The sequence below is a fragment of the Accipiter gentilis genome, chromosome 34 (assembly GCF_929443795.1).
Source record: "Accipiter gentilis chromosome 34, bAccGen1.1, whole genome shotgun sequence".
NCBI classification, from domain to species: Eukaryota; Metazoa; Chordata; class Aves; order Accipitriformes; family Accipitridae; genus Astur; species Astur gentilis.
Window position 1 is genome coordinate 13,140,021 of NC_064913.1, and position 27,209 is coordinate 13,167,229.

The following is a 27,209-nucleotide window of genomic DNA, read 5'->3' on the forward strand; positions in this document are numbered from 1 at the left end:
AGGGTGGGCGGGGCGGGAGAGAAGACGGGACAGCGTTGCCGGGGAAACGGGCTCCGCCGGCTTGCCCCGCCCCCGAGCCCTCTGGCACCGCCCCCGGGCCCTCCCCTGGCACCGCTCCCCCCCCCCGCGCGGCGCCAACGGTCGCTCCGCCGTTGGGCTGAGGCGGCCCTAATACCCCCCGCTCTGCGTCAGCGTCGTGTATTTAAAAATGCGGGGGGTTTTTTTGTTTGTTTTTAGGGCGTTTTAAGGTTCCGTACCGCCTTCTGACGGCAGGTTCTGTGGAAGGAGAGAGGAGAACGGCAGGCCCGGCGGCGCGGACGGACGCCCAAGCGCGCCAAACCGTGTGGTAACGGGTAGCCGGGGGTAACGCTCCCGAGCTGAGGGGGAGAACCAGGCGTTTCGTTTCGTACCCAGCGGGGCTGAGCGGCGATTTGTCCGGCTGCTAACACCGAGCTGAACGGTGGGGTTCACGTAGTCGTGCAGAAAGAAAAACGCCTTCCAGGCGTTCCTGGGAACGGAGGCTGTTTTCTGACAGAAACCAGGTTGTAAAGGGCAGTTGAAATGGCGTAAGCGTGACCTTCTCGTAAACTTCCTCGATTTCTCTCTGGCTGAAGCGGGAGATTGATCATCCAGAGCGGTATTGACGATCCCCTAATGAGATTAACGGTCCTTTAATAAGGATTAAAATTGGCTTCAATTAGTGTATTAGAAGGTAGGTGTTACTGATGACACACGCACGTCCCCAAGGAAAAAGAGAAAAAAAAGCCAAATGTCAAATTTGCCCGTAGTTTTATACGGATCCGGAGATTATAAAAGCAGTTAGCTCCCCTAGAGGTGGTTGTAAGCTCAGTTAATAAGAAGGTGTCCAAAACATACTGCAGTCACTTCCACAATACTGCACTGGAAGGCTGACCGTGCACACTGATGCTGCTGTACAGTTTTACGTGTATGTTGTGCTTGTGGCCAATACCTTTGCAATGCTAGAAGTGAAATAGCAACAGTATTCAGTCTATACCAATGTATACCTACACTGAAATAAGTAACACTACAACAGCTTAAAAGTTCGCCTTCTAAAATGAATTAAAATTTAATTTTGATGCAAAACAGATTTCGAGGGGGGGGAAGCTGTAGTTCTACATGGCTTCACAATGCAAAAATTCTTTTACAAAAGTAGTATGAAGTTGCATGCCTGACTTTTGTTTTCTGTATCAAATTTGCTCATTGTTAAATTATTTTTTTTTGCTATCAGCTCTACAAATATTAATGCTAACTAAGGTCAAACAGAAGTCTTCCTCCCTTGTACAGCTTCATTAACAGGAAGAGTAAGTAGCATGGCCCAGATTCTTTCTTTGGTTCCATTAGTGTCTGTTCACATCAGAATTACACAGCTATAATCTATTGGAAAACAATTAATTTACTTGAGAAACATGACGTCAAGAATCTAGGTCACTTGGTATGAGGTCTGCAGGGGACATAGCAAAAAAATTACAAAAGCTAAAATTATTTCCGTAACTAAAATCAACAGACAGGGTTGGGTGTCTCTTGCCAGCTAATCTGTTGGATAATGGTACAGTTCTTGTGCAATCACTTCCAGTGTGGAATCTTGTTCTAAGAGGATGCCTCAAGATGGTTGGAAATCATGTTACTTTACTTTTGCCTCCAAGTTTTTCACATTGATCAAAAAAGGGTACTTGTTTGCTTCTGAGGCCCACTGAGTCAGGTGATTCTAGTTAATCACCTGCTAGCTAGCATTTTTGAAGTATGAGTAGTAACGATGCTCCTCTTTGTCACAGTGACCGTCTCACTCCATGTCTCACAGCAATGGGAGAAGCTTGCTTTAAAAATAGAGCTGCTGTAGTGACTCAGATGCGCTTGATCTGGGAATCTTGTAGAGTACAGGAAAAGAGAGAGAAAAAGCAAGAGACAAGATGGAGTTCAAGGGCGCAAGGAGGAGATGGCTGAAGAAAGGAGGAGTAGAAAAGCAGGTGTGTGGGGCTTATGGACACAGCAGAGAAGGAAGAGCATCAATCAAGAGATGAGCCTACAGAGTAAAAGGGAGAAACAGCTAGAAAATGAAGACTAGAAATATTACATGACAAATGAAAAAATAATTGAGAGAAGTAAATATGAAAAGAAGCCATCCTGTTGAGGAGAGAGAGGAAACACATATTGGGATTTGTTTGTTTTCTCTTTATGTTAGTCTTACTCTTCTAATTAAGTCAGTACCTAAAGGAAGCAGGTATAATACCTTTATAACATATTGTGATTATTCCAACAGTGGCAAATTTGCCTTTTTGAAACTTCTCCCACAACACACGTTTTTTATAGAAATAGAGCTTTATGCAGCTTCAGATCTCAGTAGTTTATTTTACAAAAAAAATAGTCTCTTTAAGGTACACTATTTAAATTCACTGTGGCGCTCAAGTAAAAGTAAAGAGATTTCATTTAGAAACCTCAAGGTTTTTGGTTGACAGTATTAGAGGTTATTTATGTCTCTTTAAATGTCATCTTATATTAGTTCTGGGTAGATCAGCATTTCAGAGAGCAGCAAGGTTCATCCTCACACAAAGAAAGCAACACACAAAGAGCTGTAAAATATGTAGAGAAGCCCAGGGAAGTATTTCAATGCATTTTGCAGATACACTCTCTGGAGGAAGACACTGTGTAAGTATGGTTAGAAAAAGTCTTGATGAGTTTGAAAGCTTGTTTAGAATTCCTTGCTGCCTCAGTTGAGCAAGCTGAAAATAGTTGCTAGATTAGATAGATCCTCAAGCTCCTGTAGCCCAGTGGCATATCTTTAGAGAAGGGTTTTGCTGTATGCACACATGCTACTGGTCATACCTGTGGTTTAATCCGTGCTTAGTTTATGTCACCTTGACCTGAATCCAACCTAGCAGGATAGAGGCCAAGTGGGGAATTAGTGTTGGGAGTATGAGCTCTGTTCAGCCTCTGAGTCAGCAGAGCCTGAAAGTGTGCAAATAGTTTCATCATCTCATACAATTGCGGCAGAGATGTCTGTGACCAAGTAGTGTGCTCTTTGTGGTGGAGAGTTAAAACCATACATTGCTGTGTGTAGATTGCCTGAGAAAAATAATATTTTTGGTACTGCAAAATCAGAAGATGAAACTGCTTTTAAGTGCCATAGTGCTGTGATAAGAGTCTTCCCCGATTAAACTCGGATGCGTTTTTACCATTGAGCTCAGCAGGGCCAGAATGTAATTTTTAGCACATAGGACATGAGTAGATATAAACCATGAATATCTGGCAGTTTATGAATCCATTACTCAAATGTGGCAAATGTGTTGTATGGGACTGCTGATCACACAGGAGTTGTGTTCTCTACTTTTCCGTTCAGCATGTACACAGAGTATCTCATGCTTATAATTACTGATCCCCTTTTAACCCTGTGTCTGTGGCTATGGGGGCAAAGGACGTTTCCCAGACCTGTACCAACTTATTAAAATGGTATTCAACAGAAAAATACAGAGTGAATTCATTGGGCTACAAGGAGATTTCACATTTATGTATATTTTTCTCACACATTACAGCCTTCAGTCCTGACTGCTTTCATTTCCATTGGATTGACTCTATGCTAGCCATGCTAACTAAAAAGAGTTTTTCCAAATTTACACATACAGATGGGTAGAACCACACACTCCTCACCAGCTGAAGGGATCACGACTACATCAAATGCAAGCTCAATTTCTAAAGTTTCTGTCAAAAGCGTGTCAATGCTTCTTTCAGCAGCTTAGCACTGGCCAGCTTCAAGCTTGTCCTAAGGCAGGGGAGTTCAGCCTCTCTGCTTTACTTCTGTCTGAATCTGGTAGGCTGCACATAAAAGGTAACATGGCATCGATCCACTAGGTAACTTCACAAAACTAATGTGTTGTCACTTAAGTCCACAGTCCAAACAGGAATTGAGGAAGATACAGCGTAGAAATTTCTCCTTTCAATTACATCAACTCTGCGCTAGTTGCCATGGGAGGCAGAACCTGGCATTTGATTGCTGCGCTCTCCCACAGTAGCACAAGCAGAGCGATGGCACACATGCATCCAGGAAACATTTATCACCAAGTTTAAACTGCACTGCTAGTGGTATCTGAACTAGCTAATTCAAAGCAGTTTTTGGTGTTGCAAAATGAGTTGCAGTGCAGTAGCAGATGAAGTCTTGGGTGCCTTCAGCTGGTTTCTGGCACATTCGTACAGCTTTGGTTCTCAGAGGTATGAGGCGCACCAACACGAAGTATTCTCAGTGTACACTACTGGTAAGGGTTATTTGTCTCATCCAAAGATTGCTAACACTGTACAGTGACCACGACTTGGCTATGAGTGACACTTCTCTTTCTGTGCTAAGTTAAACAGCACTGTTGTATTTTCCTCTCTGCTTTTCTATTTTTGGGTGCTAAAACAGTTACCAGGGTGTGTTACTCACTCTCCAAACCAGAGTTATGAACAACTGAGAGAACTGATGATGAGTGAGATGCCTTTTTTTTTACGCCTGGTTTGCCAGTGTGTTAGCAGAGGTTATTCAGCCCATGCCAGAAGTGGGCAAAAGTTATCAGCAGCTGCGGGGGAACCTGCTGATTGTGAATGGCTTAATATAGACAGAGTTCCAGGCACCCATGTGAAACTCAGCATGACGAGACCTTGGACTGTCTGCAGGTGACATGGGAGCTGCTGTATGCCATTTCCTTGAAAAGGAGGAAATAGGAAGTATGGCATGACTGCAAAGCAACACGCTGTTCTTGGTATAAAAATAATATCGTTCCCAATGTCTGCTGGTGCCAGCTGACAAGACCTCTGCTTTGTGAAAAATAAATGCAAATGTTTTGCTTTATGTCAGCTATGTTAACTATTAGGCATGTCACTATCGCATTTTTGGCACATGTGACCAAGATTTCTGACAATAACGTAAAAATTTAGCTTAGGTTTCTAATTCAGTGATACGCCAAAGCGAGTCCAACTGCTTGATGCAATAGCACCATGTTTGCATAGCATGTTCACACAAGCTCTAGAGAAGAGCAATGACGATACCTCATTTGATGCTTGCAGTTTTGCCATGTCATAGCTGTAAATAAAACTCAAATTACCAGTTTCGGTCAAAACTGTAGCAGAGCAGAATGCTCAGTTTCATCAGTATTTTAGAGCTGGGGCTTATGCTCAATTGAATGACTTTGTCACTGTCAATTGAGTAACTTTGTACTGACAAAGAAAAACTGATAGTGGTTTGAGTGATCAGACAGTAAGTTTAAGAAACAATGTTCATCATCAAATAAATGTAAATATTTTTATTTAAAAAAATGTTAATGGCACCTTAGAGGCAGTCATAACTACACAACGAAATATACAAAAATTACATTTTTGTAGTTGCATTTTTCCACAGTGCTGCACAAAATGAAAATGGTATGAGAAACATTGTAGATCACATACTGAGACAATTAACTTTAGTCAATAAAACCAGACAATTTTTGGTACACCTCGATACTACCAGACCCAGGTTCTCTGGGTAAAAAGGAAAGGTGGCTTTGTGCAAAACTTTCCAACAACAGTACAACTTAATATGCTAAACATACAGCAAATCAACCGTACAAGATAGTTTGACTAGTCCTCATGCAGTCTTTATATACAGCATCATCTCAGTTTGCTTTTTCAGGGAAAATAAGCAATTCCATTAACTAAAGTTTTCTTAGTCTTTCACTGTTGTAATGTAAAAAAAAGATTCTTTCTGCTGGATTCTACTCAGCATCAGAGAGACCTTTCAAACTTTATCTGAAAACAAGCCTTTTATAATCTCTTGCATTTTAAAAGGGAGCAATGTAATTAATTAAAGGCCACATTCTGGCACGATGGTAAATGAAAAAAAAAGCAGATAAATATTTGCTTGATTAAAAAAGAAGAGAATAAACTTGCCTGATTGCTATTCCTAGATGGACTTTCAGAAGTGATTAAATTCTGTTATCCAAATTAAAGTGTTTAATTACATTAATCTGTGTTTACCTTCTGTTGTACCATTGAATCCAGAATTAAAATGTCTGTATCACATTGGAAAGGGGCTTGGTTTCCAAAATTGGTTTCCATACCACCTAAATGAACAACAAGCTTCTGTGAGTTGGGGTTGGTTTTTTTCCCAAAATAATTTCTTGTTCGTCAATTTTAATTCCAGAAAGCACTACCTGTGGTTACGCAGTTGACTTTGTTATCTGACTTTTTGGGACAGAGTTAATTTTCTTTCTAGTAGCTGGTATAGTGCTGGGTTTTGGGTTCAGTATGAGAAGAATGTTGATAACACACTGATGTTTTCAGTTTTGGCTGAGTAGTGTTTAGACCAAGTCAAGGATTTTTCAGCTTCTCGTGCCCAGCCAGCAAGAAGGCTGTTGGGAGGGGACACAGACAGGAGAGCTGACCCAAACTGGCCAACAGGGTATTCCATACCATGTGATGTCACACCCAGTATATAAACTGGGGAGAGTTGGCCTGGGGGGATCACTGCTCAGGAACTGACTGGGCATCAGTCAGCAAGTGGTGAGCAATTGCATTGTGAAACACTTGTTTTGTATATTCCAATCCTTTTATTATTATAATTTTATTATTGTTATCATCATTATTATTTTCTTCCTCTCTGTTCTATTAAACTGTTCTTATCTCAACCCACAAGTTTTACTTTTTTCCCTGATTTTCTCCCCCATCCCACTGGGTGGGGGGGAAGTGAGTGAGCAGCTGTGTGGTGCAGAGCTGCTGGCTGGGGTTAAACCATGACACAAACACAAGCCTGAACTGATTCCTTTGAACAGCAGCATCCAACTTTAACTGCAAATGTTGGAGTCCTTGTTCATGTTATTCAGTAGCTGATAATTAGCTTGTAACCCTTGTGATTACAAAACTGAAGCTTATGCTTACACTGGATTTGCCTAGCTTCAGCTTGTAGTCAGTGGATCGTGTATCTTTCCTACAGCAAGCTGCCTTCACCTATTGAATTTTTATTCCCCAGATAAGCAGTCAATGATTTGTTCAAAGAAAACCATTGGCTTTTAACTATCCTTCATGTAGTGCAGATATCAGGTCACTATGTGACAGTTCTGCAGCAGAGGCACTGCATAACACAAGCATTTTGATATTAAACTAAAAAGCAGCCAGATTTGATAGTGCTTCTCTAAGAAATCAGAACAAGTAGACATCACAGGAGCGCAGTGAAATGAGAAGTTGCATGAACGCATATAACGTAAAGCAGAAAGGAGAAGGAATTTAAACTGGGTCTCATTCAGTGCTGTTGATGACTAAGTGGATGTCCAACAATAATGGAGTTATAGTTGAAGTTAGTGGAGCAACCCATTATATAAGTTTTAGAGGAAACCCAATTTAGACCTGAATGCTGAAATGAGAGAGGTCAGGAAAATTGTGCTGACCTTCACGAGAAACTGAATCTCCAGAAACCTTTGAGCAAAAAATCTGCCCAAAGCAGGTATTAACAACTAACTGAAGGGCTTTTCAGTTGGAGAACTACAGTCAAAGTGAAGTAATTGACTACCAGGCAGCGCCAAGCAGAAAAAGACACTGTCTGGCAACTTTTTGTTGAGTGGGAGTGTTTCAAAGGCTCACGATGAGTAAGCGTAAGGAGTACATTGTATACTAAGAATGTCTAAGGTGTTGTGTGAGAATGTAAAAGCAAACTGTATCCTGATGGAACATGGTTAATTGATTGAGAAGCTGAACAAAGTTGTCATTAAGAGATGTCTTGCAACTGTTTGGGGTAGCCTAGGCATGCTCTCACAGTAAGCAGAGCTCTGACTGCAGGCCAGATACATACGCTCGTATAATCCCAGCCTAAGCAGTGGAAGTGATGCTCATGCTGATGCTAGTGGCACAGGCATCAACCCTGGCTAGCCCAGCCCAGCCACCAGCCTGCTCTTGGTCCTGGGTGCAGACACAGCCAGCTAGCCTGTGCTACCACATCCCAGTGCTGTTTGTATCTGTTCCCTGTAGGCAAAAGCTAGGAAGAACCTTTCTGCGCTGAAGCTGCCCCATCGTTCTGCAGGGAGGCTGCCTAGAGTACAGTTTTAGGGGCAGCTAATGATTCACTGCAGCAAGAAAGAAAAAGGCTCATCTCGCTTTTTGTCCCTGCTTTGCATGCACGAGACCTTTCCGTCAGCCCTTTAAGTCTCTAGACATGGAGAACTAGCCAGCTCTTTTGCTACATTTTTCTTCCCAGCCCAGCGAGCTAACCTGGCACACGCAAGACTGCAACACAGACCAGTGTCAGCACAAGGTAAGAAATGGGAGGGTAAAGGCAGGAGGGGAGACCTCCCTCCCCTCCAGGTGCCCTTCCACTTGGCCAAGCTCCTGGCACCGCAGCCTTACTCTGTGCAAAACCATAGCAGTTTCACCCAAAAGCAGGCTTTTGCCCTTCACATCTTTTATTTAATTTCTTGATTCATGTCACATCCTCCAGTGATTTAAATCCAGCAGGGAAAATAACCTAGAGAAGTGCTGTGCCCATTAACCAATTAGGGTTGTTTTAATTTGCATGAATAACATTATGCAGCCTTTTACAGCTTTTTCTGTGTCCTCTGCGAGATATAAAGCCAATATGGAAACACAAGACCCTTTTGTTTCCAATTTGAACCCAGTCAGATTTTATCAAAACAGTGAGCAATCTTTCATAGGCCCATTGATTTTATGTTCTACCCTCATTTTGCACTGAGGTCATCTTCCAGGATTGTAATAGGATGCCCTTGGAGCAGAAGCCTTCACATCCCTAGGTCGTACTATACCAACTTCCTTTGTTATAAGAAAAATGACTAACCCTTTTTCCTGCCTGACCTTGGGACTATCTAATGTTACATTTTTAACCACATACACTAGCACTGGGAGGATTATCTCCTTAAACATATAACCACGCAACAGGCAAAGGAGTTTTTCCTTTCGTAAAAATTAACACATGGTATTCCTTTCTTGCACACGTCCCCTTCTGAACCCATTTAACAAAATGCTAGAGACAAACTGTTTTCTCAAGTGGCCAAACCAGAAGGTGGCTGTGCAAACAGAATAGAAGGATGGAAATTATAATGAAGATGGCAAGAAAACACCGTGAAGAGTCACAGCTTTCTAAGGAGCAGTACAGGACTCTTGGTTTTTTGTAATGGATGTACAATCTTGTGCCCTACAGAAATGGGGGGGGGGGGGTAGGGAAGAGTCATAGGTCTGATCAGTAAAATGGGTGGTGGAATTTAGGAAAACACTTCAGAAAGGAAAAAACTCTGAATAGAAGCATGCTTATTGGCTAATGAAATGGAAAATACAGACTATAAAAAGACATCATACGCCTTTTTAAAAATGAAGATAGGAACAAATTGTATGGAAACAGTGGAAAAGACGAAGAGGATCTCAGGAAACATCAAAGGGCATAAAAACAAACCGAGGGAAAGCCTTTCTTGTGATGTAAAGGCCAGGAAAGAGCTACTTCTTTTTTCCTTTTAATCTTTTTAAAATTGTGAAAGGGACTTTCCTCTTAAGTTTATGAGCTGCAGCGGCAGAAGCAATCCCCTGTTTATGAGCTGGCTGTAAAAGGAGGCTAAGTGCAGATACGTGGAAGGTGTGGGTGAAGGCCTGTTGCAATGCACGCATACAGTGCCAAAATGGGTTAAAAGACATGAGAAGAAAGGTCTCCCTGAAGCGAACAGCAGTAGGAGCACATGCAGCGATTCAGACAGAAGATTTTTATACGTAACACAATACCTCCTTCCTTCTTCAGGGGATACCAGGAATACAGGGGTAAAGGCAAAGAGGAGAAAAAAACCCAAACAAACAACAAACAAACCCCCCAAAACAAACACGAAGGAAAAGAAGAATGTATCTATATAATAATTCTTCCTGACACAGCCAGGGATAAACCAATTGGTAAGTTTGGGCTTTATAAAGTCATATCCCTCTCAGCAGGACTTGCTTTCCACTCTACCTCTCTCTGAAGATGAGGCAGGGCTGGGTTCGGATAACATGGGTGTGCCTGATCTGATCCATTTCCAGTGCTTGCGAGCCAGCACAATCCTTCCTGATTTCTCTGTTCAAAGATGTAGGACATATAAAAAAATTCTTAATGATTTTTAAAGTGTTTTAATTGAATTTTCTAAATGCTTAGTCATATCCCTATTCACGCAGTTAATTCTGCCCTTCCTTCAGTCCCTGAAGCCACAAAAAGTAACTGTATTCACTGTTAATCCAATCGTGGTAAAATGTCAAAGTTCTTCCCCTGCCTCCCCTCCCCCACCCCCTTTCCTCAGAATAAGGTCTTCTGAATTTCTACACCAACTATTGCACTTGATTAAAAAGAAATACACACATCAAGTAATCCCCTCCCCCCACTGCCATAAAACCAGCATAACAAATACTGCAACTGAAAAGAAAATCTGTCATGACAATTAGTTTCAAAGTAAGTAACACTGAACATCAAATAACTGGAGACACTGTCTTTTCATTTAATGGAGAGCAGAGAATAATTCTGGTTGTGGTAGTTTCTTTTGGTTTTTTTTAATTAAAGATCTTGTGTTACATCATGGCTGAAAGCCAAGCAGATTTCAGGGAAATTTTTTTTTGCAGTTCTTAAATCAAGCAAAATAAATTCCAGTAGGAAAACAAAACCAGCCCTGTCTCCTAGTAGTGGTACTGTATGCTAATACATTATTTTCAGGCATGTTTGTCAGGAGAGTCTGCACAGTGTTTGTATATTTATGGAAGTTTAACTCCCTGCTCCCCTAAGAAGCTGTTCCCTCATGCTTCTTCCACATTCCTTAATCTGACACAAGAAAGAAATCCACTGTACCCACAGTCCCACCACCTACCTGCTTTGCATTCAGCTAGAGCACCCCAACAATTCAGTGCTAACAAAGGCTAATCTTGATGTTGCCTCCCTGTGTACTTCTTTCCCCTTGCAGGTTGCAGGGCTTGAAGCAAGAGAGTGCTTTGGTCTGCGTGAACAAACTTACGCACCAGTTATTTGCTTCTTTACAAAGTGGCCTGGTGATCTTGTCATTGAATTCAGTTCATCTTTGGGAGTCTTATGCCACATTTATGTGTTTCCTGAATGTGATAAGGGACAGTGCTAGGATAGAACAACTGCTAACTGTGGTCAATAGTCATCACTGGTCTAATTTACAAACAATAAACTCCCTGTGCAAAAGGTCACTAGCAGAAGCATCAAGTTTTGCTGCTCCTGAAAAGTAGAAACCCCATATACAGATACCCATTAATTTAGAATCAAGAACTATTAATATATACGACTGTATAATTTGGCTTATCATTCTAGTTGGATACAGAGAGAAAATTAACTTATTAGTCTAACAGGGCTGATACACACTGTGGTTCACTCCCTCCTGATCACACTCTTTGCACTCCAGTCTAGTAAAAAAGCACACCTGACACTTGCAGTTGCTTGGATCCCTCCCAGAGCATCACACCATCTTTTGTGGGTGTGGGTTTGTAAAGTGGAAAACCCTTTGGATTAAGGCAGAAGACAGACATAAGCAAGCAGTTCATCACAGACATAGCCCATTAGACATAATTGGATTGAACAGGCAAATGACTGCCAACAAGTATGCATTTATGTATTTACACCTTAAAGTCCAGGAGTCTTTGTAGCCTTCTCCACCCAGTCTGCACATTTAAACCAACAAAAAATGATTTGTATACACACAGCACTTAAAAAACTGGAAGGGGAAGAGGGAGGGTAAAAAAAAAAAAAAGCAGCCAGACCAGCACCAGACCAGCAGCTTCATCTTGGTATAATCATCCTTTCTATGGCACAGATGATATGATCCCAGTTTTTACAAAATATTGCCAGCAGCGTCACTGCGAAAAAAGTGCAGATGATATGAAAACGGCTCTTCATCATAGGAGCAATGAACTTTGCAATAGTAGAAACGCATACTAAGATGACAGTCATGAAGGCCAGGATAACATTTATACATTTCCCCAGGAGCACTTTGGCATTAACCGTTTCAGACTGCTGTGCTTGCTGTTCTTGCTGATGGAGCTCCAGCTTTGAAACCCGGGTCTGGCATGATTCCAAGGCTTCCTGGAGACAGAAAACAAGAATTAGGGCAGCTGTATTTCCATACACCACTTTTCCCATTTTAGCTGCAGAGCCATCCATCAGCTAGATTAGAAATGTAATTTATTATAGACTCCTAAAATTTGAATGAGCCACCAACTTTTTAAAAAATAAATGCACGTATATACCTGCATGTGTCTATCACTGCCTGCTCAGGCACAATCAAGTCTGACAACACTGTCCAAAATGTAGTTTTTACATTCTTCATGCTTGAAAAATAGTATCATAACTCGAATGTTCATGACAGATGTTTCCTGCATATACTGATGAGATAAAGTACTGGGAAAGCTGTTGCCTTGGCAACTTTCACTGGATTAAACCAGCAAAGTTAGTTTCTTTGTATACGCTGTAGAAAACATTAGGGTAGTACAGGCTTGCTGTGATACTAATTACATCTACTTTGCAACATATACCATTTGGTTTACACCATCTCTCTGGTCTACATTACTTTTTCTCTCAAAGACACCCATTGTACAGTGCTGGGCTTGAGTCTGCAGTAAGAGATTGCCTTCTCCCTCTGTCAGTGGGAAGGCTCCTTAATCCACACTCCAAGTGGGCAGTGTGCAGTGGAGACAGCAGAGAAACCTGTGGTGATGCTTTTAGGGGATTCTCTCTCACACATGATATATCCAGTTCACATTTTGTTCTAAAGAAAGCAGACCTTTCTCTTCTGCTTGAGGGTAGACTAAAAATGGTCTTTGAGTAAAACAGTTCTTAAGTCACTAACCCCACACTTAAGCCCTCTCAAAGTGAAACATGGAAAAGCTTCCACTGCTTCACTTGCTTGCCAAAATGCCACTTTTTGACAGAGTTGGGATTTGGGCAACCCTGTGTAGCACGGTGCAAGGCTATAATTTAATGAGATCGATCAACTTGACATAACCTTTTACCACTGTGTAAACGGGAAAAAATTCTGCTCCAGCATCCCTGCTTCCTTCCCCACTCTCAAACTCCAAATATTTTCCTTGCACTGGCAGGGGTGTTCACCTGATCACAGAGTAAGCCAATTCAACCCAATCCTCCGTGTAAAAACAAACAAAACCACTGCACACGGAGTACTAGCTTTCTTTTGCTGGGTCAGTTCTCTGTTGTTTTGGCAAGTTGAACTGGCTTACCAGGTGACCAGCCAGGCACCAAACTCAGTGCAAAGCACATAGCATAGCACCTTACAAAAGACTGCTTCCTTTTACTGTTCTAGGAATTAGTAACAATACAGAAGACAGTTCTTAATGGGTGGCACAAAGTCCCTTAGGGTTCATGCATGGTCTCCACTACCCGCTGAGGAACTTTCCTGGTCCTTCTTCCACTCTGACCATAATTTATTCTCAAATCATCTCGTGCTGCTTTAGAGAAAGTCCAGCTGCAAAAGTTTGATACCTGCAGCTCTGCATTGAGAGGCTGAGCAAGTGTTTTAAAAATGATCTGCCCATCCTTTAGGGACAGAGTGCTCTGAAGTTAGGCTGTTACTTAAAATATCCACAACTTAAATGCTTTTACTCTATTTTAGATTATTTGCCAACCCCACCAAAGAAACAGGTTTAAACAGGCCCAGCTGTACAGAGATAAAAGAAACAAGGCTGTATCAATGTAACACTGCAATTAGTGTTAAAAGTCTCTGATACCCCTCCAGGGTTCTGCTAATGAGTTTGTGAACATTTCACAGCCCTTCTGCTGGGGAACTCAGGTCTCACTCAGTTTTTACATCCTCAAGATGCCTTCACAGAAAGAAGTCCTGCACAAGAGACCTCTCTTCTTTAAACCTACAAAGGAACATATTATATGCCTACATTCAGCACTATCCCTTTGCCACTCTGTTCCCTGGAGTTTCCTAACTCTCACACTAATCAGGAAACGGTGTGATCATCCTCCTGCTTGCGTGCTCTATGTTAGAAATGTGAGCACAGGGGTGTACAGGACAGGGGTTTTGGTTTTGGTGGGGGTTTTGTGGGTTTTTTTTGTTTGTTTGTTTTTTTTTTTTTTACCATCTGAGTCAATATGAAGACAGTCTTTGAGGACTCCTTAGTTGTTAGTGAATTTAAACCCAAAGAAAGGCAAAACAATATTTTCACCATTTTTCACCACTTGCTCAGACTTTGGGTAGAAATATTATGTATTATATAAATGCTTATATTGTATATAAATACTCAAGTATGTAACTACATGCTGTCAGGACAAACTTGTAGACGTTATTACTGGCTTTTGATTGAAGTCAGACATGACTACAACTGATCACCGAGGTGAACACACCCTGCAGCGTTGATTATAGAGGCCGTTGTGGCCATGGATTAGAACTCTGAAGTTATAACTGGCAAATCTACAAGTCTATTTATCAATTAGCTCTCTCACTTATTACCTGAAACTCCATTTATAATAAACCTTGCCAGCGATATGACTACATATCAGAGAAAGTCTGAGCAAGAGGTTTGTGTTATGACATTGTCAAAAGCGGCATTTTACACAATACAAGGAGACTCAATTCCCTCCTCCTCAGGTGCAAGAAATTAAAACAGGCCATTCTTCACCCACAAGACTGCCTAGGACATAACATCAGTTCCAGCAGATAAAATTCTGAATCCATTGAAACAAAAGGAGACCGTCACCATTTTAAACATGCAGGGTTTTCACCTTAAAACAGACAAAACATGGGCTTAAATAATTCCCCAGTTGCCTTATGTACAAAGATGTAGAAAGATGCAAGTGTTTTTCACCACAAGATTTCTACAAAACATCAGAAGTTGATGATAAGGGAAAAAAAAAAAGTACCTGAACATCACGTGATCGCTCATATGCCTGATACGCCACTTTCTCCTCTATGCTGGCTAGCTCTTGTTTCAAGTTTGCTGTCTCATGTTGATGAAGATCAGTGAGATCATTTAACTGGTCTTCCAATCTTTCGTATCTTATTAGGAAAAAAGGTCTAAATTTAGTGCCTTCTATTCAAGTAATGCTAAATCATGAAAACAATTACACATTTTAAAAGGCAATTTTTCAGTGCACTATGGATTCATCTGACTAGCATTACAGAGCACATAGAGAAATCAGTAAAAACTTTGGAAACTCTCCATAAGCATTTATTCAGCAAACTGAAAGCCTTTCCTAAGTGTTTCTTACTGGCAGTGGGTGTTAAAAAGCAAATATTTGTACATCACTGGTAAATTATATGAACCATAAACAGTGCCTAGGGGTATCCAACTTACATTTTTCCATTTCTCACTCTTCATTTAGACAAGAAGATATGGTTTCATACATAAGCCTGAGCCAGTTAACAGCTCGCCACTAGTGAAAGAAAAAAATACGTTCCCTGGATCCCCTCTCAAACACAACTGCAAGGTCTTGCCATTCATGCACAGCCTGTTTTGGCACGTCTCTGCCTGGAAAACCAGTTCAACTAAACCTTCAGGAAAATAGAAAATTTTTTTTGTGATTGTGTGTTAAATCAAGTTACAACAACAGGCAAACACTGCAGTTGGCACAAAAATGATGGAGGCAAAATTGTCTGGCTGTGGAAATGGTGGCAGGAGGCTTAAGATCTTAATGGCGTGAGCTGTCAGAAGAGGCTGCTCTGCCTTCTCCTGAAACCAAGTCCTGAGTTCAGCAGGCCATTTGCTCTGTTCTTTCCTCCCCCACCTTACCATCTGATATCCAGTCTTCCCTTGTATTTTAAGCACTGTACAAAAGGAAACATTAAATATTACATTTCCTAATGAGTTTTTGCCCATTAGCGTAGTAAAGACTTCAAGAATCAACACTTACTTTAACAAGCAATATGACAAATGGGACATAGGTACAGCAGGTGCAAGCCCTCTGTAGAATATATCTCACTTCCCACAGTGGATGATAAAGGAATTAATTGCCAAGTACCAAGTGCAAGAGGAAGTTGCGCTACAGCACTTAAAACTACATTTCACAGCCGTGTGTTACATCAGGGTACAAAGCGACATTGCATTCACAAGATAGCAATGTGCCTGAGAAGTATTTGGACAAGGTATTTGGGACTCAAGGGTATATTTATCAGCTGTAAATCAGCTCTGCTACACCGTAGACTGATTAGCATTTTCAAGTCACAATAAATCAGAATCCTTCCACCAGTTATAAAACAATTGGCATCTCCCATATGCAGTATTCACATAATACACTGTGTCAGATGAGAGAATTTTCTGACAAGCCTTCGACAAAAGGCAAAGAACTACCACATTATTTGATAGGAAATATTAATGTTCTACATGTATTTTCAATTATTGGAAGGAGTGGAACATCTTGGTAAGAGATATTGATTGGAACTATTTTTTCCTCCTGCTTCTGAATATCACACACACAAGCACACACCCACATTTACACTTTCCAAATAGCTTCTATACCCATTCAAAAGTAATTTCAAGAGAACAGTTGAAAAAAATACCTATATCTTTCCTCTTGCAACATCTGAGAAATAAAGCCATAGTCTCTTTTAAATTGTGTTTTTAAATTCTCAATATCATCAGCTAATTGGGACTGTGTCTCCTTGATTTCCCTTAGTTCCTCCAAAATCATGGAAAGCTTTCCTTGGCTGTCCAGGGTACTTGCCACGGCAGGACCAAAGGAAGTATTTCCATTACTATCTGCTGAGCCAGAGGTTCCACTTGAGCATTCATCATCACTAACATATTTTGGTTTGGCAACAATGGTGGCACTGCCCCCATATGTTCTAGAACTCGTTTCTGGCCGAAATTCATCCAAGGTATTTTTGAGATGAGCAATGTTGTCTGCACTACCAAATTTGTTTCGGATCAGGTTTGCAAACTCTCTAGACTTGCTGAAAACAAAGACAGGTGGTGTCAAAGATACACCCGGCACACCCGACTTGCCGCTCTCTGTTCCATGCCCAGAGGTACGAGACTTTCCATGCTGACTATCTTTCAAGTTATCTTTGGAAGTATCCTTAGTAGTTTTGGAAGATCCATTTTGTTCAATATCCTTGAGCTTTTTGTGATACTGTTCCAATTTCTTCTGCAGCTGGGCAATGGAGTGGGCAGATTTCTGGTTCTTTTTCTCAAAAACTTGTTTAATACGCCCAGCCTGTTGCTTGTCTGCACTGTTTACCAGTTTCAAATACTCAGCCACGTTTCCATCTCGAGCTGTTTGTTCAACTTTGATTTGTTCTGTAACCTTGAGGATTTTCTGTTTCAAGCTATCTGCACTGAGTTTGACTTTGTGAAACTCTAGGACCCCATCTGGTACATCAAAGTTCAGGTTGGTGTCAGAGCCTCCACGGCGAATGTTAAGCGGTAAACTCAGGGTATTCATGTCATGTCTTTCCACCTGAGAGGGAAAATAAAGAGAAAAAAAAAAGGAGATAAATGGAATTTGAATTTTACTTTTTAAAATGTAACTTCCAGTTTCCTTTTCTGCATGTAATTATAACAAGTACACAATATAAAGTAGCTTATAGTAGCAAAATAAAATGAAGTTTTCTTTGAAATTAAGAAGCATTTTTCTCGACTTCCCTAGGTTGATAAACAGCCCAAGGAACTGCCTGTCTCTCTTAAAAAAGCAGGAAGATGAATTAGAGTGAAAATTATTCAAGTACATAGCTTTTCAGAATCATTTACAGTTATTCACAAAACCAGAACAAAGCCTAGTTAGAAAAGGTTCCCAAATATATTGTCCATTATTAAGAGTTTCAAAAAGATCATGATGGATAATCATGCCATTTTTCTCTTAGAAATGGTCAAACACTGACAGAGGCATAAACAGATTTTTTCCCCTCTACAGCAGTGTTATAATGTTCAGTATATTCTACCAGGTTAAAGTCCTTTTTTGATACATGCTCCTCCCGTGCAAATCTGTCACACAATTCAAAGTTTTTCCACAACTAGCTGAAAGTTCTTGGAAATTTACTGCATACTTCAGCAGGAAGCAGCTGCTAGTTTTTAGCGCAGAGAGCATAGAGAAATAATTGACCTGAATTTGACTTTCCATGCTTGATGAAGATGCTCAACAACTTGATCTGTTGTAGCTAAGTCTGTTTTAATAGCAAATTCACTGAGTAGGATTTAGAGAAAAAGAAACTCAGGAGAGAAAACTGCATTCACTCAGTACACATTAACAATGCTCTCAAGTATAACAAAACCAATCAGGCAACTTGGTCACAACAGGAACACAACAGATTGTTCACCTTTCTCAGCTGAAAGGCAAGATAGTCTGACACAAAACATAAAAAGTATTTCCTCATATAAAGTCAAAGTCACATGGGAGCCATGAGACAAGAATGATCTAAGCAAAATAGCTCCATCCCTATTATCATCTTGTCTTAGCCTCTGTGACAAAGGAGGTACATTTCATTAAAGCTGCCACAACATCATATCTATAGAGACTACTTAAACAAACGCTCTAGCCACGATGAGTTTTCAGGGCTTTAACACCAGAGGGAACCAATACAATTGCTCAGGCAAGACCATTGCAGAAGACAAGGCAGAAGCTGAACAATGCATTTGTGAAATGCTTTAACTACTCTTTGCTTCAAAATGCCTGAGATACTATGTTAAAAGTTTGATTTCCAACTACAGTATTTATTATTGTCTATAATACCAAAGATCTTGCAGCACGGCCTATGCGCACATAAATGTGCGGTGATGACCATTCAATCTTTTTCTTCATTAAAAAACCCAAAAACATCATTAACCATTGCTGTGAGGTTTCTTTTCTCATCCTTGTACAATTTTGGTGGCCCTTCTGAAAACTCTCTCCAGTATTCCTGTATCGCCCTTAAAATACAGGCTCAGGAATCAGACATGGTGTCCTACTGTTAATGACATGCATCATGCACAGATTGATCAGGAGAACTGTTCGCACCCTGTGTCTACTATGATGGGTTTACAAATACAGAGGGGGTAGTACAGCCATAAAATTGGATCTGTACCTGACCATTTCAGAGACAAGATCATCTCTACTCGTACTTTATATTCTTATCCTTATATTACTGAGGATTACAGTACTTTTTTCTTTTTCCTTTTTTTTTTCTTTTGCTACTGCACTGCTCAGGGTGCAAACCAGGTAACATAAAAGTTCACATTCACCAACCTCTAAGAAAAATGGACACTTGAAAAATGCAAACTGAAGACTTCTTGAGTTGACAATTGCTTCCGGAGAATAGTTTAATGGTGACCTTTAAGCCTTGGACTCTATTCTGAGGATTAAACCAGTGCTGTGGCCCGATAGCTTTGCACTTTACCAGTTTGTTAAAAATAATTTATATTGAGCCATATGCTTAATAGAGGTGTAAGTAATTTTTATAAATATATAATATTTGTATATGATTTAATATCATCAGTCATGTGTGCTTCACTGAAAATCTACTTTATTGATGAGATGTCATTTTAGTATTTGCACAGATATAACTCACATGGATGGCATTCCATATTCAGGTGATACCTAATTTAAAGAGTGACTGTCCTGGGTTTGGCTGGGATAGAGTTAATTTTCACAAGAAGCTGGGAGGCGACACACAGCCAGGACAGCTGACCTGAACTAGCCAAGGGGATATTCGACACCGTGTGACGTCATGCTCAGTATATAACTTGGGAGAGGATGGGGGGGCACAGGGAGGGAGGAGGGATTGCAGCTCCGGAACGGTCCGAGCATCAGGCTCCGGGGTGGTGAGCAACTGCATTGTGCATCACTCACTCGTATATTCTTTTATTAGCATTATTGTTACTATTATTTCTTCTCTCCTTGTGTTGTCCTGTTAAGCTGTCCTTATCTCAACCCATAAGTTTTTACCTTTTTCTTCCGATTCTCCTCCCCATCCCACTGCGGCGGGGGGGGGCACAAAGGGGAGGAGTGAGCGAGCAGCCCTATGGTGCTTAGTTGCCATCTGAGCCTAAACCATGACAGTGACAAAAATCACAAGTGTGAAATCTAACTTCCATTTTTATTGATTTTTTTTTTTTAATTTAACAAGTCTTAGAAATATAACTAATGGGAAAAAAAAGCTTTTACAGATCACTTTTTAAAGTGGTAACACTCATAATATTATTGTGGTAGCTAAAATATGCATTTAATATAAACAAAAATAGTTTGACATAGGACACCTGTATCTTTCCAGAGGCTCATACAGCAATGAAAAGCAATCAAAGCAAATAGCTAAAAAGCTTAGATACAAGATCTGTACCTCATATCGCAAATATTTACTTAAATGGATTTACTGTGTCTGGACAAATTCAATAAAGAGAAAAAGCTCAGTATAAAACAATAGTTTCCTGAAACAACTCAAGACATTTTTTAATAAGCTTTGGCACAAAATTATACTATAATAAATCACCAAAGTGCATGTACACACAAGACAGATCCATCACTGATGTCACTCAGGACAAGCTGTACATAATTCCAAGAATGGGTGGGTCTCTCTAACCTTTACACAGCATTAAGTGTTTACTTCCTTAGTACAAAATAGTCTAAAAATATATTGTAATAATAATTGGATAGAAGCCCAAACCAGATCCCTTCTCCCTTATGTCCCCTCCCTCACTGGACTCTCTAGCGGTCAGCAAGGTCTAGCATCACCATGCACCCTGTGCCTTCCTGGAACTTCAAGGTCACAACAGCAACTGAGATAAAAAGAACAATAGTGTTGGGGCAATACGTCTGCTGAAAGCTGCACTGCTTTCGGAGCTGAGGAAATCAATTAGCATGTGGCAAATCTACTTCTGAAATGAGTAAAACCAATCACAGTGCTAGTTCAAATTCAGTGAAGTTTAGAAAAGAATTGTGTCTAAATTCACAAAACATTGCTAGGAGTAGGTTTTTTAGCTTACTACATTGAGAGCTCACCAAGGGTACAGAACAGTCATATCCAACACGTTCCTGTGTCTGATTGTATTTGGCCAAAACGGCAGGGTCCTCTTGCCATCATGTTGCAAGGTTGGGTCAGGCAACAGAGGCTCTTGAAGTCTTCTGTTGATGTAATACATTTTTTTGGTGGTGGTTTGTTGGGGGATTTTTTTTTTGGGGGGGGGAGGTTTTTTGTTCTTCTTTGGTTTTTTTTGGGGGGGGGGAGGGGTGTTTTGTTTTGCGGGGGTTTTTTTTCCATTTGGTCAGTTGGGTATTTTTGGTTTTTTAAATCAGAAGCAAGCAGACACTGGAGGACCCAGGCATCTCTAAACAAGTGGCCTATCACCTGTCTTCTACCTTGATGAGGTAGAATGTTTTGACAAAGTTCCATCTGTGATTGCTTTATAGCTCAACACTAATGCTACCCCAAGACACCAGAGGTCCAACTTCAAATCCTACCCCAAATCCTCCTTGCTGCAACAGTCTCATCTTGAGATGAGAAGAATTACCCTCTGTGTTAGTCACTAATGCTCCTTCCTGAAGCACTGTAACTTGCTCTTCCTTCTGTATCCAATGCCAGTTCTTTATACTGAGCAGAAGACCATCTGTAGGAGTCCGAGATGCTACGTCATCCCTGCAGGGACTGGCACACTCTCCTGTGATGTGGGCTGAAATCCTCCCACATGCAGGAGACTGAACATGCATCCCTCTCAAACTACGTGAGTGCTCTTACAACTATGCTATGGGAAGAGATGATGAATGCCATCCATGCTATTGTTCTTTCTGGGCCTGTGGGGTCACCAGTGCCTTACGAGGGTGCCAAGCTGTTAATAATAAAGAAGTTATTGAGAGCGTGATTTGTTTTTTAATATTTTCATTATGGTTGCCAAGAGAAAAAAATATATACAAACAGTAGTGGCCCCAATAGCCAAAAAGGGACCAGCCATATTTTTGGAAGTGAGAAGCACTTAAAGAAAAAAGAATGGAACCATCATACATCTCTCCTGTTATGATAACAATTAACAGGGAGCTGGGGATTACCAATAGATGAGTGGAAGCAGTCCTGAAACAAGTGTTAACACAAGGAAGACAAAGCACTAGCCCAGAGTCTGAGGAAATAACAGAGACATGCCCTGGATCTGGCTTCTAGGGAAAAAAGGGGAAAAACAGGTTATTGGGATAGCCATAGCTGATGTTAGCTTGCAAGAAGAAATCTGGGGCTTGGAGAGACCACTGCGTTTTATGGAGCTGCTCACATACACACTTTGCTACAACGCAGCTGAGAACTAATTGTAATGTTTGTGCAGCTCAAAGACTAGCTTTTAAGAACAGTGATTTACAAGTGCAGCAATTCAGGCTCTCTGCCTGCACCAGAGCCAGACACCACAGATGACTAGATAGGTACCTCTCAGAGGTAAAGCAACTTCCTTCTGCCCCAACCACCCTTCTTCCAAGGAGCCATGCAGATCCCTGGCTGCACGGCCAGGCTGTTCATGCAGCCCATCCCAAGCCAAAGTCCACAGCTTCGAAAGGGATAACAGAGTAGCTGCTTGGTGCAATGAACACAGGCACATTGCTAGGAACCCTTCATTATGCATGAATTGGTAGGTATACTTTCCATCTTAAATGGCAAAGTGGAGGGCTGGGTAAAAGGAAACTTGCTATTCATAAAGAAACATTCAGAGCACAATACTGCTTTGAAAACCCAGTCACAGAAGCAAGGATAGGTATTTTATTGGCATCATAACGATCCACGTTTTCTCACTTACCACCTGCAAAAGCAACCCAAAGCTCAGATTTGCAGGTCACGCTAACAATGAGCCCAGAGCACAAAAGGACCCATGTGGCCAAATGCCACAGGTAAGACTGATGGAAAGGGGCTCCATATAGACAGGAACTGCTGAACGGGTAAGAACATGTGTAACAGCCTGTATAGGTTGGCCATTATATTCTCTGGTTGCAAAATGTCAAGCAGACACAGAAGGTTATTTCTTCCCAAAGATCCTGCATGGGATCCATTTGGGAGAAACAATACGCATCAGGATCCAGAAAGCACACATCTTTGCATTGCCTCACTAACAGAAGCAAACCATGAAGACACAGTGATTATTTACTCAAATAGGCTCGGTTTAAAGGTGGCTCAAGGTTGGTTTTGTTTTTTCTTTCCCCAAACAGCCTCATTACCATCACCAGCCATAGCTGTGCAAGCTAAACAAAAGCTTATGATGATAATTTAAGCCTATCTTGCAAGACTTTATGAAGGGTATCTGACTAGTGCTTAGAAAACGAATCCCGTAAGAAACATAGAAGATAGGATTAAGGCAGCTTTAAAGCTTTTAGGGTTTAGCAATAGCAACAAAAATAACCAGGAGTAATTATCTTTTTGTCAAGAAATATACATATACTAGAAGCACAGGGGTTTCCAATGGGTAAAAGAGCATGCAGAGGAGGTTTTATTCCTTTTTCAGCATATTCCAAAGCAGAAATGTGTTTGGGGAGAGAGTTTTACCATCTCTTTCAAATTCACTGCTCCTAAAATCCACAGGAAAGAATATTTCATGGAAGGCTTAAAACAGTGCTTAATCATCATAAAAGGTTTTAGTTATACAAAATCAGCCCCCAAAATTGCTGTAGAGTATGTTACAGCATATTACAGCAAAACATCTTCTGCTCATGTTTTTTTGTTGAAGAGCTACTTAATAGTAGTATCTAGAAGTACCTACACTCAGATCATCATACCAATAATCATGCAGAGGGTTGAGAATAGAGGAATGGAGGGAGACAGCAAATGCTGCTTCTACTTTTTACCAGGGAAATCAGAGATCCAGGGCGATTTGTCTGAAACCACCTAGCAAACGCTGATGGAGTCAAATAACACAGAAGGTGATTCTTTTACCATCTACAGTTCTTCTATCACCTATCAAAAAGACAAACATTAAAGCTGCTAGGCATCTCACTAACACACATTAGGGGTTTGCTCCAAGTGATAGTCAAAGATAATCCCAGATACACTTTGGCAGGTATCTGCACTTCAATATTCAAAGGCTGGGGAGCTTTAAGGCCATTTCATGAGGAAGGCATCACACAGAGGCAGACTAGCCTATAGAGCTTTTGAAAATTTTCCCCACTATGCCAACATGGTCCGGTAATAAAAATTCAGTTGTTATACTAAGCAACTTAGGTAAGAGCTCAGATACAGAACCCACTCCTCCTCAGAGTCAGTTTGACCTTTCCCTCCATTTTAATTCCTTTTATCAGCACTACAGAGTTGAGACTGTAAGCACAGGCACCTCAAGAAAGATGTAAATTTGCTTGTAATTTTAATTAAAAAAAAAAAAAGTTTAAACTGCTTTAAAACAAACTCTGTAGAAAGTAACTACAAAGAAAGCAGATACACATACTTAGAAAGACAGCTTTTACTCTGTTGGTCTAATTCGGTCAATGCCAAATAGCTATGTATAATTTGCAACCCACCAAGTTCACACCAACATTTTTTTGCCTTGAATCCTATGGACATGCCCAGTTCAAATTAGGAGTATCCCAGAAATAACCTTTTATCTAATTTCTAATTAAAGACTGAACTAAGGCCAAATTAGCTAGGTCACTGCTTGTGTGTAAATAAGTCTTCAGCTATGGTACTGTTTCAGATTAAACCAACAATGGGAGAAGAGAACAATGGGGGGAAGAGGCAGTTTTCTGCTTCATTGCCAATACCAGCTTCATCAAAACCCAACAACATCCACTGAACAGTCTCCCATGTCACAACTCACACTCAGTCCTCTTTCCAGGTTGTTCCACAGCACAAAACTGACATGAGCAAACCAGTTCCAATACAAACAACTTCTGTGCCTAGACGCTGCAAACTTCAACAGGTCTTTATAAAAGTAAGCTAGCTACTTTCCATTTACTGTCCAGCAGTCATGTAAAAAAAAAAAAAAAAAAAAAAATTCACTGTCCTGGCTAGGGAAAACAGTAAGTTTCTTAAGCAGGCCAGAGGTAGGCTCCACACCCCACAGTTAACTATTTTGCTTCAGATCAGTCCCACTCTTTAGGTAAGTGCCATTAATTAAGAAGGAGTCATTAAAATACTGTCTCCTAACTTCTTGAATCAAATAAACGTCACTTTTATGTCTATATTCCTTCTGTCTCAGGTATCCATAGCAATATAAGGAAAAACTTGGGAGCCTCAGGTGCTACATGTGTGGTTCCATCGGGAAGTGCTTATGAGAAGCCTGCACTCCCCCTGAAGGAGAGTGCCTTTTACCTGACACAAACCCCTCAAAATACTATGAATCAGTGTGGGCATAGCATATTTTTGAAGGGTGATGCAAGACACTCTGTATCTCTTCTTCTAGACTAATTATTAGAAACACTAAAAGTGAGTTGAACAAGTGCTTTTCTTCCCTACCCCCCCAGCTTTTATGGATTTTATTCCCCTCCGATTCAATAATAAGCTTTTTTTTCCAATAGATGTTCAAATAGGTGGCAAGAATGAAATTTCCAGAATACTGTGAAACACACTGTGAAAAGCCAGCTGCTATACATTTTCAGTTATTAAATCCTTTTCTATGAATGAGAATTTGATAAAAAGCCAGCCACATCCCCGCTAAGACAAACCACCTCTCATAGTTACAGCATATGCTTCTGATTTCCCACCACTTGTGATTTAGAGTGCGCTTTCCTTCGTATCACTCCATTGTCTAACTTCACATCACAAATTATCTATTCCATGTTGATAAAGCTACTACAGGTTACCTGCTCCCTCCACCCAGTTCTGTTTCACAGTCAACTCTTTTAATTTCATTGCTATTCAGATTGTCTAAGCATTTCCTGAAATCCGAGCTCCTAGAAATGTACAATCATACAAGAGATTTCTGGGGAATATTACTAAGTTTCTTGCCCTCAGTTACAGAGAAATAACTCCCACATCTAACTTAATAGTCAACAACCAAGTCCTATTTCCCCCAAAATACAGACAATATTAAGGAAATTTTAAATATATGATTGATTTACAGATCTACAAAAATTAAACCCACAACTGATTTTAGAAAGTCTAATTCATTACTTTATTGCTTTGAGCTGGCAACGCTTATATAAAACCTATTTTGTAACAGGAACATTAAGACATTACAGTAGCAGGGAATTTTTGAAGTACTACCATTCAGAGATAAAACATTCCAAATCCAGATAGACTGGCCATCATAGGCAAAAGACCCAAGACATGAGGTTTGTATTTGTTTTAACCATTGCAAAACTTCCATTTATAAACAGGAGAACAATAGCTCCATCACACATAAGACCTTTTCATTTGCGTTAATGCTGCAGCAGCACATCCTGAGCATATAAACAATCACATCTTGTCCTGTACGTGAACTGAGTCACTTATCCAAAGGAGCTCGCTTACTTCTTCCTTCCCCGCCCCCCCCCCCCCCCCCCCCCCCTTTCCATACTGGGCTGATAAAGTAAAATCTCAAAAATACATTTCTGTTACATCAGCAGTTCTGCCTACACACAGGACTTTTAGTTCATTTTTTGATATGAAGGCCTAATCAAAAGAGAAGCTCTGCTTCACTACATCGCGTGACTAACAACCACAGACTGCCTAATGAGCAGCTTAGATGTCATTTTTCACTATTACAGGAACTACTGGAAGGCTTACAGCTGTGGCTTTGATCCCTCCTTAAGACAAGTTCACACATACCTGATATTCCTCCCCTCTCTAACTTTTAGGTATTAGGAGCTCTAGGCTTTGCTTGTCCACTAAGTTCAATACCTGGTAGCCCTCCTTCCAGGTGCCAGCAGCAAACAAACAAATTTGAACTTGGAAGTGTGCTGAACAGCACAAGATCTCTCCTTTCTCTCTCCTCTCCCTCTCCTTCTCCCCACCCCTGCCCTTATACTTCAGGATGCTCTCTAGGAAAGGATCTCCACTTCGAAGAGCATTTTATTTACCTCTTCATAATAACTAATACATCTCTTGACAAGGCAACTTTATTTTTTAAAGCTTGGTTACTTATATACACAAGCAAACTTTCACTATGTGCCTCATTATGCATATGAGTACAATTTTTTGTTCCACACCTGATATCCAAGACTTGTATTTGTACCTAATACCACAAATACGCTCAAAGACAGAGAACTGCAGGGAGACTGGGCCACAAAAAAATCAAAAACTTTGGCCATACTTCATGATCTACATATACTGAAAGGAAGAAAAAAACCAAAGAAGACAAGCCCAGAAAAGAAAGAAAGGAGAGATGAAAGGTTGTATTTTAAAGCCTAATTAAAAAAAAATTTTAAA

At 40.6% G+C, this 27,209-nt stretch overlaps 1 protein-coding gene across 2 annotated transcripts in view; it reads right to left on the reverse strand.

Annotated features, from left to right (window-relative positions):
• Positions 1–236: 236 nt before the first annotated feature.
• Positions 237–27,209, reverse strand: part of TMCC3 (transmembrane and coiled-coil domain family 3) — a 123,168-nt gene continuing 96,195 nt past the window's right edge. For both annotated transcript variants that reach the window (XM_049792149.1, XM_049792147.1), the window contains exons 2-4: positions 16,500–17,398; positions 14,864–14,999; positions 237–12,064 (exon numbers count right to left, since the gene is read on the reverse strand). In XM_049792149.1, coding sequence (XP_049648106.1) covers positions 11,762–12,064; positions 14,864–14,999; positions 16,500–17,383 — 1,323 coding nt within the window. In that variant the 5' untranslated portion in view covers positions 17,384–17,398 and the 3' untranslated portion in view covers positions 237–11,761. The remainder of the gene's footprint in view (positions 12,065–14,863; positions 15,000–16,499; positions 17,399–27,209) is intronic.